The 13930-nt window shown below is 39.9% G+C and overlaps 1 protein-coding gene across 1 annotated transcript in view; it reads left to right on the top strand.

The window, feature by feature from the left end:
• Positions 1-13930, top strand: part of LOC144662022 (uncharacterized) — a 56660-nt gene extending 42730 nt beyond the window's left edge. Inside the window, exons 39-49 of the mRNA XM_078522754.1 lie at positions 149-328; positions 928-1029; positions 1735-2433; positions 3706-3810; positions 3914-4015; positions 4357-4458; positions 4573-4677; positions 5124-5225; positions 10407-10508; positions 12019-12183; positions 12891-13930. Coding sequence (XP_078378880.1) covers positions 149-328; positions 928-1029; positions 1735-2433; positions 3706-3810; positions 3914-4015; positions 4357-4458; positions 4573-4677; positions 5124-5225; positions 10407-10508; positions 12019-12183; positions 12891-13024 — 1898 coding nt within the window. The 3' untranslated portion in view covers positions 13025-13930. The remainder of the gene's footprint in view (positions 1-148; positions 329-927; positions 1030-1734; positions 2434-3705; positions 3811-3913; positions 4016-4356; positions 4459-4572; positions 4678-5123; positions 5226-10406; positions 10509-12018; positions 12184-12890) is intronic.

Here is a 13930-nt window from a genome sequence, read left to right as displayed (position 1 = left end):
ATCATCATCATCATCATCATCATCATCATCATCATCATCATCATCATCATCATCATGCCAACGAACAATTCTCTTTCACGTTACATGATATAAAACCCTGGAACATCAACTTTTAGTTTTTGAATGCTCTTTTTGTTCCGTTTTTCAGACCCTCTTCAAGAACAATCCCTACTTCCCCTACTGTCAGGCATAACAGACGATACAACCTTCCTACCCCTCCCCCCAGAGAAGACGTACACACTTCTGGCTCTGGCTGTTGATCACGTGGGTAACAGGCAGCCAATGGACTTGAATCGAGCAATCACAGTGGACTTTACACTTCCGAAACGTATGTCTTGGTTTTAACGTTGTCATACTGTTAAAGTACGACAATAATCTCTCTCCCCGTTAGAACTAGCCCTCAGCTCTACATCAAGGTTATTCATCGCCCAGAATGCCGCGACACATCTGGGATTCCTGAAGCCCTTCTCGCGCTAATATTCAAAAGCTCATTAGACAAAGTAGACATAATAACAAAGAAAGTCGGCCAAAAACAGTCACCACTGCTCGGGAATTCTACTTTTACAAGAAAACGGTTTAGTTTACTCGTTACCATTCATATGGCTTTTGTAAAAATGAGGTAAATAAAGACAATGCAACTACTTTTACGTCTGTTACTGTTTGGGGAGTATTATATTTTGGGCTAAAGATATCATACTAGTGGCGTTGACATTCGGGCCCAACTGAACAACATGTATAAATTAAAGAGGGTTGGGGAAGGAAATCGTATCTGAAAACAGTAAACTAACGCTAATAAATGGCAATCTCTACAATTTCGTTTTAACAGACTAGAATTGTCCGAAATTGTAGCTTTGGAACAAATGCTGTTGTCAATAGTTTATGTGTGAAAATGTAGAGTAATGCTAGTATTTCATCCTCACTTTACAGCTTCCTGTGAACGGCTGAACAACTGCTCCGGCCATGGAAATTGCTCCCTTCTCAATTTCTGTGTCTGTGAAGTTGGATTTTATGGTGTTAACTGCTCACTTGGTAAGTATCAGAAGTTATTTATTGAATGGATTCATCATATTACATATCAAAGAACACGTCATTATTAGCACCGACAAACAGTCTTACGCTATACGAGGCAAATTATTTCACTTAGCGCGTAGCACAAGGGCGAAGCACGAGGTATCGATTAAAGGGACCGTTTCACGGATTTTCGCTATTTTTAGGCATGCGAAATGACCATCAAATTCGTTTAAATATAAAAACAACCGCTTAAAACAATGAAGGAACATTTCAATAAGTCATCAAATACAAAAGAAGGTACGAATGGCCAAAAACGACGAAGATTGAAACGGATTCCGATATGGGTTTTTGAAATATTGTTGGGCTGAACAGTTTTCAAAGTTAATCTTGTTTGCTTGTAACTGGGAGACACATTTGGTTGCAATGAAGCTATGATTGTGTCATTATTTTTGATTCATAGAAGTAATTTCTTTGCAGACATTAAGTTTCATAGCAAGTATTTCCCAAAACTTAATAAAATAAACCTAACTCAGCGTTACACAGTTTCCTTTAAATGTAGGTTAAAACATTAATCACTCGCAAAAAAAACAAACAAAAAACAAAAAAAGTTACATATCATTACTATGTTTGCCACTCAAATGGTGTGTACAAAATCCTTTATATAAAAATGCACTTATCAAGCGATAAAGAAACCTGATCTTAAAATTGTTTCATAATTTGCAGATTTTCCTTTACGTTTTGACACTCCGGTCATCAACGTAATGTACAGCGACACTTCTGAAGACACGCGAGCTCAGCTTTATCTCTCCGCTTTTATTCCGGATTTTGACAACAGCAGCTATAATGACAATTTCACCCTGAAACTCTTCATAGATGATGTTCCGCAGGGTTTCACGTTCAATAAAGGAAACCAGACTGGGAACCGTGTTGTGTTGGAACGTGAAGATTTTGGTGATATTTGGATGACGCCTAAAAAGGACTTTTCAGGACTCGTCAAGTTGAACATCACAGCGCAAGGCGCAACGCCAAGGGAAACAAAAGTCACCAGCAACCAAATTGAAATAAAGATCAAAGCCGTTGCTGACATTCCGTCTCTCAATGTCAGTGTACCTTGTTATCACTGGAACAGCAGCAAAAAGATCATACCAGTCTCTTTAGAAAGCTACCTGAATGATCGAGATGGTTCGGAGAATCTGACGTATATCTTCTCGGGTTTACCGAGTGGTTATCGATCAGTTCACGAGAATGTCACGAAGTTTGTGAATGGAAGTAATGTTACAGCTCCTCAAGGCTTGTCTGGTTGGCTTATTACATTTAACGGGACGTTGGAACCATTTGTTCTGAGTGTGATCGCCATAGCGGAAGAAAGATCTAATGGAGACAAAGCAAACAAGACGGTTGATGTTGATGTGCTATTTTGTGGTACGTTTTGGGTTTAAGTGTTTTGGGAGGTCTTTGCCAACAGAATTGAATATCCTTTAAATCTGACAACAAATTAACTTAAGCTAAGGAAAAATAGAGGTTAGATGCTTTCCCGCGCTTTGCCGCTGATTGCAAGTCTTCCCGCGCTTGACACTGATTACATGTTTTCCCGCGTTTGCCACTGCCGGGTTACATGCTTTCCCGTGCTTTGCCGCTGGTAACATGCTTTCCCGCACTTTCCCCTCGTTACCTTTTTTACCGCGTTTGTCACAGTACCACAGGATACATGGAGCGTGCCACGTTTCCCACCAGGGGGGGGGGGAGGGGAAGAAACTTCCTTTGTTACACGACTCAAAAAGTAATCATAGCGGTGCCGGGCAACCGAGACTGCGCAGTAGCTATCGAATGGTTGCTAAGGGCGTAGTGAATAGCTTGACAAAGTTCATTGTATATTGTATATTGTATACATGTTTTGGTCTTGACCGTGCACAAAACACGATAGCTATTTCCATTTTAATTGCTCCTTTGAAGTTCGCCGGACATCAAAACAACAAACAGTGATAACTGTGTGTCCAGTCTGGCAAAAGTAAGGCTTGCGAAATATACTAATTAAAAATAACTCCAATGATACTGAAATTATTTCCCATATTTTGTTTGTTAAATTTCAACCGTGATAAATTTTTCGCTTGTTATTCAACGCCGCCAAAACATTCATATTGAAGTGAAATATCAGGTGAGAAATCTGTCCGAAAAGGCCAAAAACAACTCAGCGGCGTATAACATCAAACGCAAACACCGCCACTATTCGCATTTCACACGCACGCAGTCACTGATATTTAAATCTTTCTGAGAAAACAAAACTTTGGGTTGACGTCTTTCTTAGCAACGGCTTGATTTACATAGACTCGCACCGTTTCCAGGCACTGCTATGTATTCAAAGAAAAGTGCCGACTTTCTCCCCCCCCCCCCCCCTGTTTCCCACTAATTACATGTTATCCCACTCGCGCTCGCCACTGATTTCATGGTTTTTTTTTTCCACGCTAACCTCTGGTTACATTATTTTGCTTTGAATTCTATTAGGTTTTCTGCATAGGGATTGGCCCTACAATAACCTTTCTTGTAGTGAGACATCGTAGACTTTTGATGTAGTTAAGACTGACATTTGACACTTCCTGTAAAAACAGCCTGTAAAATACCTGCTTGCACGGTGCCGAAAAAATTAAGCTACATTATAGCCCTAGTTTTTATTTTAAATTTTCCTCTCGTCTTTAGTTACTTGCGAGGCGGTAAATAACTGCTCCGGACATGGAAGATGCAGCAAAGTAAATACTTGCGATTGTGAAAGTGGATTTAAAGGATCTCTGGATTGTTCAAAGGGTTTGTTTACTTTCTCTTTCTTTCGTTTTTATGCTTCTGTAACTCAACAAATCACATGAGTGAATCTAACTATTTATTTGTTGCTTGTTCTTGATTTAACTAGTTTCCTGCGAAAAAGTGAGCAACTGTTCTGGACATGGAAACTGCACTGGTCCAAACTCGTGTGTTTGTGAAAGTGGATTCAAAAGTGTGGGCTGCGCACAAGGTAAATGTTTTCTCCTATGATCAAACGTTTTTTATGGATGTTAACACTGTCAGAACCCTCGACCACGTTATTTTTCCATGCACCATCATCGCCGAAAAGTATCAAATAAAACCCACTAAATTATTTTATCGAGGTGTTAAATAAGATAATCGACCCGGGAGGAAACATGTTTGACTTTCATTCTGACCAAGCACGGACCGAGCGCAGTGAGGTTGCTTCGCACGGCATGACCTCTCCAGAGTAAAAGTTAAATGATGAATGATAAAGGTTCCATTGAGAACTATCTTTACTTGATATTTGTATTAATAGCGTATTTTGTGCATGTTAAAATTTGTTTACAGTTTCTTGCGAGTTAATGAATCACTGTTCACGTCGTGGTGTCTGCACTGGGCCTAATGTGTGTACTTGTCATAGCGGATTCAAAGGAAATAACTGCACCGAAGGTATTTACCTCAGTATGTCATTTCTTAGTTGTATTATTGTGTCTTAGATCTAGGAGAACAAAACATATTTAAAATTATGGCACTGACAAGTTTTCATCTCGCATCTTGACACAGTGTCTTGTGAAGCGTTAAACGACTGTTCAAATCACGGGAACTGCACCGGACCAAACGAATGCACCTGTGACGGAGGCTTTAGAGGTGGAGCAGATTGCTCTGAAGGTACAGTAATCGGTGGATGTGCACATGAGTATGTACTGAAAATGAGCCATTCCCGCGGTTTGGTCAAAAACCCGTACACATACTTACAGCCAATTAACCGTGGAGTGGCAGCCATGGACAGCTGTTTTTGTACTGTGTTTGTACAAGAAACAGTCTCGGCTCTGCGTATGGAGATGTGAATCTACTTAATATAGACCGTGTGAGACGACATAAATATGCCTAAATAACAGTTTGAAAGCAACAATCTGATAAGTACTACCATTGGCCGTGCACATGCGTAAAAGTTTTGGCCAAGCCCGCGCGGATGTACAGTGTAACCATTGTTTCAGTTTCAAATAGTTTATTTATCGTGGACCAATTTGTCATATAATTATTTTTATTGATGATTACCATTATAATAAATATAATAATAAACTGCATGATTTTTCATTCATTTTCCGTTGCAGTTTCGTGTGAGTCACTGGATTACTGTTCATATAACGGTGACTGTACTGGACCTAATGTCTGCTCATGCCACAGTGGATTCAAAGGATTAAACTGCTCAGAAGGTACTTAATATGTATTTTATCCTAATAAAATAAAGTAATAAAATCACTTTATTTTTGTTAAAAGTAAATGTATTTAGCACTATTCTAGTGGTGGGGTGGGGGAAGGAGAACCAAGATTGCAGAAACCCGTTAGTAAAGTGGGACAGGAAATCTACGGGAGGACGAGATGCGAGATTCCCGAGTTAACAGTCACCGGAAGAAATAGAAAATAATTGGCGGGAGCCCCCATATGGAAGCGGGATGGGGGTAGGGGAACCAGGAGTTGATATCCTCCTCCCTACAAACGGTGGCGCTTATTGGAGACACTTTTAACGATCATAACAAGTGGAAAGCTGACGATTTGACGCAGAAGTGGATGGTCAGTGTGGATTACAGTGCGGAAGACTGGAGGATCTGAACCCAGGACCTCCCGAATTCAAGGCTAGCCCCGTAATCACTAGACCACGCTACCTCTACATTTTTATTACATTTCAAATTATTGTTTTGTTTCTGTTCATGACACAGTGACCTGTGAGGCCTTTAACAACTGTTCAAATCATGGGGCCTGCGTTGGACCAAATATATGCATTTGTGAAAAAGGATTTCAGGGAGCAGATTGCTCGGAAGGTAAAAAAAAATAATGTTTCACTGTTTTTCTCAGCTTATCCTGTGCATTTTACACTCAGTAATATGTTATCTGTTTAACGTTTCCTGTAACTTCTTCGCTTTTTCTTCCTAACTGCAGCAAAATAATTAATAATAAATAAACTAATGGAGTCGGAAAAATGGTCTCCAGCAAATCCTCCGAAACTTGTCTCTTTGAAACAAGTATACTTAACAATTATTCCACGAGCGCGCGTTGGATATGAGATGGTAAATAAGTAACTCATATTCAACAGGCGCGAGTGGAATAATTGTTTTATTGAAAACACCAAAATAATTGCAATATTTAAGCTCCCCGGCTGTTCTTGTTCACGTGTACACCTACCATATCTGTGGTCCATGGCAAATGAGCTCATATACCATTACCTGTTAACCAATCAGAACTCAGCAATTGCAATATACCATGGCCATGTTTTAATAAAACCTTATAGCCCCCGGGGGAAAAGAGAGGGAACCATTTTAAAGTGTCAGGGGTAATCGTAAGGAATTAGGAACGAAATTGCTAAAAGGCACCAAAATCTCGTTTTGAAGGCGTGGTTACGTTTCAACACCCGTAGAACAAGGAATATTTTTTCTGTCATTTTCGTATGGGCGTCCCCTCCCTCTATGCTTTAGCATATAAATGTGGTTTGACAGCTTGAGTCAATTTGATCTATTTTCAGTGGAAGAGCAAAAAGGAAGTGTCATGGAATTAAGTAAAGCAGGAGTTGTTGGCATCTCAATTGGAAGTTTCGTGCTGGGTTTGATCTTGTGTTTGCTTGTGGTGTACTTATTCTTGAAGAAAACGTCGAGGGGTAATTCCTTGCGTGGTAGACCTCGAAGGAAAGGTAAGCCGAGGCTCTTTCAAAGTAACGAAATGATCCTCGCAGTGAATTTGCAATTAAAGAAATTGCAACTGAAGAAAGAAACTAGAAAAAATCTGGCTTTAACGGGATTTTTGTTCGTTGGTTAAACACTGACAGTATTGTTACAACAACACAAGAGAACCAAAGTTTGAACGAGAGTTTTTCAGCTTTCGGTCGAACGAGACTGGTGGATGGAGTTGACATCACATGAGCGGAAATTCTCGTCGACTCTAATGAATATTTGTGCAGGTTCAAATTCTACGATGTAGGGTACGAGTGCATGTAAGCGATCAGCGAGGACGAGTGTTTTTGAGCTCTCCTTAACTATTATCGAATCTCCTTCCAGTTTAATACGGCCTTTAGCCAATCCGAGCTCACGTTCTCGTGGTCACAGGAGAAGTTCACTTCAGAATGGCCATTTATTTTCTTTACGCCAATAAAAAGTTTATACAAAGATATGTTATTCACCAAAATTTTAGCCCCAGCGTGCGCTATAACCCTACGAAATCTTATCCAAAACTCGACAACTGGACGCCGCCATCTTGGAGCTGGTAATGTATGCGTGACGTCAAAGAGCTCAGCCTGAAGTTTTGTGGGAAAATTTAAATACTCTAAACTCCTTGTTTTTTCGAAGTGGCTTTTGTTGGACAAAATGCCTCTTTGTGCAGCTCTATTTTGCTCAAACAGAGCTCCAAGAAATACAAAAAACAAGGAGTTTCGACTATTAAAATTTCCCCGAACAAACTTCAGGCTGAGCTCTTTGACGTCACGCATACATTACCAGCTCCAAGATGGCGGCGTTCAGTTGTCAAGTTTTGGGAAAGATTTCGCAGGGTTATAGCGAACGTTGGAGGCTGAAATTTTGGTGAATAACATATCTTTGTGTAACTTTTTTATTGGCGTAAAGAAAATAAATGGCCATTCTGGAGTGAACTTTTCCTTTAACAAAACCCAGTGGTCGACCACGTCGGAGTTTTCCATGCACCATCATCGCCAAAAAGTATAACATACAATCTAAAATCATTTTATTGTGGAATGATACAGGTCAGTCGGAATGCGATATCGACCCGCAGGGAAATTATGTGACTCTTGTTCTGACCGAGCTCGGACTAAACGTAGTCACGGCATGACCTCGCCTGAGATAACGTTAAATAATAAACCAGTGGCGGATCTAGGAGAGGCCGGACCCCGATCTTATTTTTAGGCTACACTGAGGCCCGAAGGCCCGAGAAGTCTTTTTTTTTGGGAGAGCGGGCCCCCCCTCTTTGTGCCAGCTACATGTATTTGCTTCGAGTTTTGATTGGTTCACTGGATTGTCTGTGTCCTTTGTGATTGGCCAGAGTAATAACTTTGGTTTGGGTTTTACGACACTCAATTGAAAACTGCTCTATTGAGAACTATCTTTACTTGTTATTTGTATTAAAGGCGTATTTTGTGCATGTTAATATCTTTTTACAGTTTCTTGCGAGTTAATGAATCACTGTTCACGTCGTGGTGTCTGTACTGGACCTAATGTGTGTTCTTGTCATAGCGGATTCAAAGGAAATAACTGCACGGAAGGTATTTACCTCAGTTTTTCATTTTTTAGCTGTTTTATAACGTCTTAGATCTACTAGGAGGGGCGAAGTTATTTTCTTTGTAAAAAGAAACGTCCCTGTAGAAAACGCTAGTGGAAAAGACACTTTTACATATAACTGGATTTACGAAAACTTGGTCGCCGAAAAGTGACCTGAGTGTTTTTGACCACGTACATTGCACTGCGATATGGCTAAAAACATGCCCAGAAAGAAAAAAAAATGAACAAAAGCGCTTAAAGGTAGATAACAGAGAGGAGAAGAGATAAAAAAGACTGACATTCACTTTAGTTTTTATATCTTCTACTTTGAAGATAGTTTCTGGCGAGAAATTTCATTAACCTGGTTTAATAAATCCAGTCATACATGTACTGACAAGTTTTTCTCTGGGATCTTGTGACAGTATCTTGTGAGGCGTTAAACGACTGTTCAAATCACGGAAACTGCACCGGACCAAACGAATGCACCTGTGACGAAGGCTTTCGAGGTGGAGCAGATTGCTCTGAAGGTACAGTAACTGGTGCATTTGCACATGAGTACGCAATCAAAATAATCCATCCCCGCGGTTTGGCCAAAAACCAGTACACATACTCACAACCAATAAAACCGTGGACAGCTGTTTCGTTCTTTTTTGTAAGGGTGGGCCGATATTCGATACCAAATATTCGATAAACCGATATTTTGACAATTTTGAAAAGTATTGATACTTTCGAAAATTATCGCACTTTCGATACGTTTACGATAGTGCACACGTGACCTGAGCCTGCGGTCTACTGGTCAGCACCTTAGGTTTAAAAATGCAATTTTGCTCAAAACAAATATTGATGTTCTTGTCCTTGGCTTGATGTCCACACATTGCTGATGCAAGAGTGAAACAAAAAGACCAAAAATCAACGTTCATGGCTAACATTTGTAATGCCAGGACTGTCCTTTGTATAGTTAGACAAATCCCGTGACATTCCAATGACGCCAGGACGGAAATGACGTCATAATATCGATATCGATATCGTTATCGAGAAAAAAGGCAAATATCGTATCGATATCGTTTTGAAAAACCTGTATCGGCCCATCCTTGCACGGCAACAGGCAGTGAACAATACCCAAACGCCAGGTTGTATACTGCCCTTTACTCCAAAGACATACCCAGAGGTTGCTATAAGCCCGAGCTCCATACGAATCATATGGGAGCTTTGGCTAGGTCTGTAAAACAGTCTCAGCTATGCATATGTTGATGTGAATCTTCAAAACGTTATAGATACCGCGTTTAACGACAAAAATATGTCTTTTAAATTAACCATTTGAAAGCAATAGTCACACCGCCTGGTACTATGCCATGCTGAGGAGTCCTACCATTGGCCGTGCGCATGCGTACAAGTTTTGGTCAAACCCGCGGGGATGTATAGTGTGACCATTACTTCAGTTTCAAATAGTTTATTTATCGTGGATTTCGTGGACCAATTTGTCATATAACTGATGAATATCATTATTATAATAAGCTGCATTATTTTTCATTTATTTTCCGTTGCAGTTTCGTGTGAATCACTGGATTACTGTTCATATAACGGTGACTGTACCGGGCCTAATGTCTGTTCATGCCACGGTGGATATAAAGGATTAAATTGCTCAGAAGGTGTTTAATGTGTACTTTATCCTAATAAAATAAAGTAATAAAATCACTTTATTTTTGTTAAATAAATGTATTTAGCACTCCGGTGGTGGTGGAGTGGGGACTGGGGAGATGGAGATACCCGCTAGTAAAGTGGTCAGGAAATCTACGGGAGGACAAGATGCGAGATTCCCGAGTTAACAGAAACCGGGAGAAATAGAAAATATAAATTGGCGGGAGCCCCTATGGAAGCGGGGTGGGGTGGGGGGGGGGGGAACGGGAGTTGATATCCTCCTCCCTTCAAACGATGGCGCTTATATGGAGACACTTTTAACGATCTTAACAAGTGGAACGCTGGCCATTTGAAGCAGAAGTGAATGGTCAGTGTGAATTACAGTGTGGAATTCTGGAGGACTTGAACCCAGGACCCCCAGAATTCAGGCTAGTCCTGTTATCACGCCACCTCTACATTTCTAAAATTCTAATTATTGTTATGTTTCTTTTCATGACACAGTGACCTGTGAGTCTTTAAACAACTGTTCAAATCATGGAGCCTGCGTTGGACCAAATATATGCATGTGTGAAAAAGGATTTCAAGAAGCAGACTGCTCGGAAGGTAAAAAAATGTATAAACTGAAAATACTGGAACCAGTAGTGCGATCGGTAGAAGACATTTAAGGTGGCTCTCAATAGTTTAGTCAGAACTAAATATGCCTGTCTTTGGTATTCTATCACAGCTATATCAATAACGTTAAGAAAAATCTTTTTACACAAATGTAAACAAGATTTACCAATGAACAATTTGAGGTCATGGTGACATCAAAATCTGTTTCCATGGCAACGCCATATGAGGTTAAAGATACACTATTTTGGACCTTTCGAGGCTGATAACTCAAAAACTACTCGGTGAAAGTTTTTCGTTTTCACATATTTTTATCCAACTGATCAAATAAACATTTTTGCCAAATTTAAAAGAAATCTGTTAAAGGGATTCCGAGCTACGTTATTTTTGCATAAATTTAAGGTGGCTCTGAAAATTTTTGACAGAATTTTTTAAAAAGTTGTCAGATCGTTTATTTTGTCCTTTTCACAAAAAAATTTGAAAAACAAAAACTTTTACCGTCTAGTTTTAGAGTAATTGCCCTAAAACAGTCAAAAATATGGTATCTTTGACCACTTTTGTAGTTGCCATGGCAACGAATCTTGACGTCACAGTAACTCCAATTTGTTTATTAGTAAAACCTTTACAAGGATGTTCTGAAAGTTATACTTCAACATTACAGGTGTAGCAGCAAGAGAATGCTAAAGACGGGAATATCTATACTATTACGAGCCACCTTAAAGAAGATTGTTTAAAGCCGATCTGTTTTTCTTTACTAAATTTTCGGTGACATCTGTTCACCTTCATCAGCGAGCTCCAACAAACTTTCACTAACTCTGATGAAGGTGAACAGATGTCACCGAAAATTTAGTAAAGAAAAACAGATCGGCTTTAAACAATCTTCTTTAAATGTATAAACTGTTTTACTGTTTTTGTCAGCTTATCCTGTGCATTTTTTACACAGTGATGTGTCATCTGTTTAACGTTTCCTGTAACTTCTTCGCTTTCTCTTCCTAACTGCAGCAAAATAATACAATAATTAATAAAATACATGTCAGTCGAGTCGGCAAAAAGGTCTCCAACAAATCCTCCGAAACTTGTCTCCTTGAAACAAGTATACTTAACAATTATTTCACGAGCGCGTGTTGGATATAATATGGTAAATAACTACTGTATCTCATATTTAACAGGCGCGAGTGGAATAATTGTTTTATTGAAAACACCAAAAGAATTGCAATATTTGAGCTTCCCGACTGTTCTCGTTGACGCGTACACCTACCATATTTGTGGTCCATGGTATGAGCTCATGATCATACTCAGAAATTGCAATATACCATCGCTAGTTTTGAAATAAAAGCTTATAGCCCCCGGGGGCAGAGAGAGCAAGCTATTTTAAAGTGACGGGGGTAATTGGGAGGAAGAACAAGGAAATTCCCACTGTCATTTTCGTGTGGGAGTCCCCTCCCTCTGGGCTTTAGCATATAAATGTGGTTTGGCAGCTAAAGTCAATTTGATCTGTTTTCAGTGGAAGAGCAAAGTGAAGGTGGCATGGAATTAAGTAAAGCAGGAGTTGTTGGCATCTCAATTGGAAGTTTCGTGCTGGGTTTGATCTTGTGTTTGCTTGTGGTGTACTTATTCTTGAAGAAAACGTCGAGGGGTCAGTCCTTGCGTGGTAGACCTCAAAGGAAAGGTAGGCCGAGGCATTTTCAATGAACGAAATTACACACTGAAATTATCCTCGCAGTGAATGTTATTTGCAATTAAAGAAATTGCAACTGAAGTGAGACATTAAAAAAAAATTCTGGCTTTAACGGGATTTTCGTTCTTTGGTTAAACACTTACATGTGTAATGTTGGAACAACATAAGAGAACCAAAGTTTGAACGAGAGTATTTTTCAGCTTTCGGCTATCCTTTTATGCGCGGTCGGACGAGACCTCACGAGCGGAAACTCTCGATCGTCGACTCTTTGACTAATGAATATTTGTGAAGGTTCAAATTCTACGACAGCGCGTGAGTGTTGACAGTCAGCGAGGAGAAGAATTTCAGCGCTCCTCAACTCTCGTCGATTCTTCTTCCAGTTTAATCCGGCCTTTAACCAATCCGAGTTCACGTTCTTGTGGCCACATTCTAAGACAACTACGAAAACGCGCATGATTGCTTACTGTCGGCTTTGCCTGAGGGTTTTTCTACACAGTATAATGAGGTCACATTATATACATTTCTTGCATCTATGTTAGAAACGAAACGGAAAACTATCGCTTTATCTTTAAACAACCAATTGCATATATAACACTCGTGTGAATTTAGGAAATTTAACTAGTCCTTTGCTTGCAAATCACGCAGGTACTAAGATTCCAAAACCAACGGTTGGGCTCAATTTTGCTTTCTATACTTAGATTCAACAGAGGTTTTCAGTAACCCCGAGGTGCCAAGTGGTGCGTGGGTGCGACCTGAAAGTTTACACCTGCAGTCCTACGGTAACCCGACTTACTCAGAGGCCTCGCTGAAACTGGAGGAACCAATGGCCTGATGGTGATGATGATGATGATGATGATGACGATGATGATGATGATGATGACGATGTTGATGACGACGACGACGACGATAATGATGATGATGATGACGAAGATGATGATGATGATGACGATGATGATGATGATGATGATGATGTCGACGACGACGACGACGATGATGGTGATGATGATGATGAAATGATGGTGATGATGACAACAACTAAAGTTGACTACAACGACATGATGACGATGATAGGACTTTGTTTATGTTAAAATGCAATAGCATTTTGTATTTTTTTTTTATATATAAGGGCGTTACTTACTTACAAACTTACTTATAGCGCCCTAAAGACCGTCGATGAGCAAAAACAAAGAATGTGACAGTTTGTAGGGCTTACATGACGTGTTTAACTGTTGGAGCTCATTACCAGGAGACAGCACATCTTAAGTGCCAATGATCCCATGATGTATATGTGAAACCAATTAGAGGACGCCTTTAAAAATAGCCAGTCACTGTAATTAACAATTAAACTGCCAGCTCGAGGTTTCTATCGGCTGAAAGTGGGCGAGGGGCGAAGCCCCGAGTCAACTATCAAAGTCGATAGAAACCGAGAGCGAGCCGTCTAATTGTTAAATAGAAGGCACCCGTGTAGCCAATCAGATTGCGCGATTTGCCAATAGACAGTGGGTTATGCTTATAGCTATGATTATACCTTTGAAGAAACGTGTTTTGGAAATATAATTAGCATTTAATGATATTTTTGCGATAGCAGGTGTGGAATAGTTTTTTCCTTTTCCCTAACCTTCATGAACGATAGAATTGGTCAGAATTTGTTTTACAGTCGCTAAGGATAATGTTAGCTTTGTTACGACAGAGGCTCGGCCAAACACCTAGCGTAAATATATATCTTCATTATTCGGAA

The sequence above is a fragment of the Oculina patagonica genome, chromosome 8 (genome assembly GCF_052425735.1).
Source record: "Oculina patagonica isolate OP01 chromosome 8, crgOcupat, whole genome shotgun sequence".
NCBI classification, from domain to species: Eukaryota; Metazoa; Cnidaria; class Anthozoa; order Scleractinia; family Oculinidae; genus Oculina; species Oculina patagonica.
This window is presented reverse-complemented; position numbering and strand designations above follow the sequence as displayed.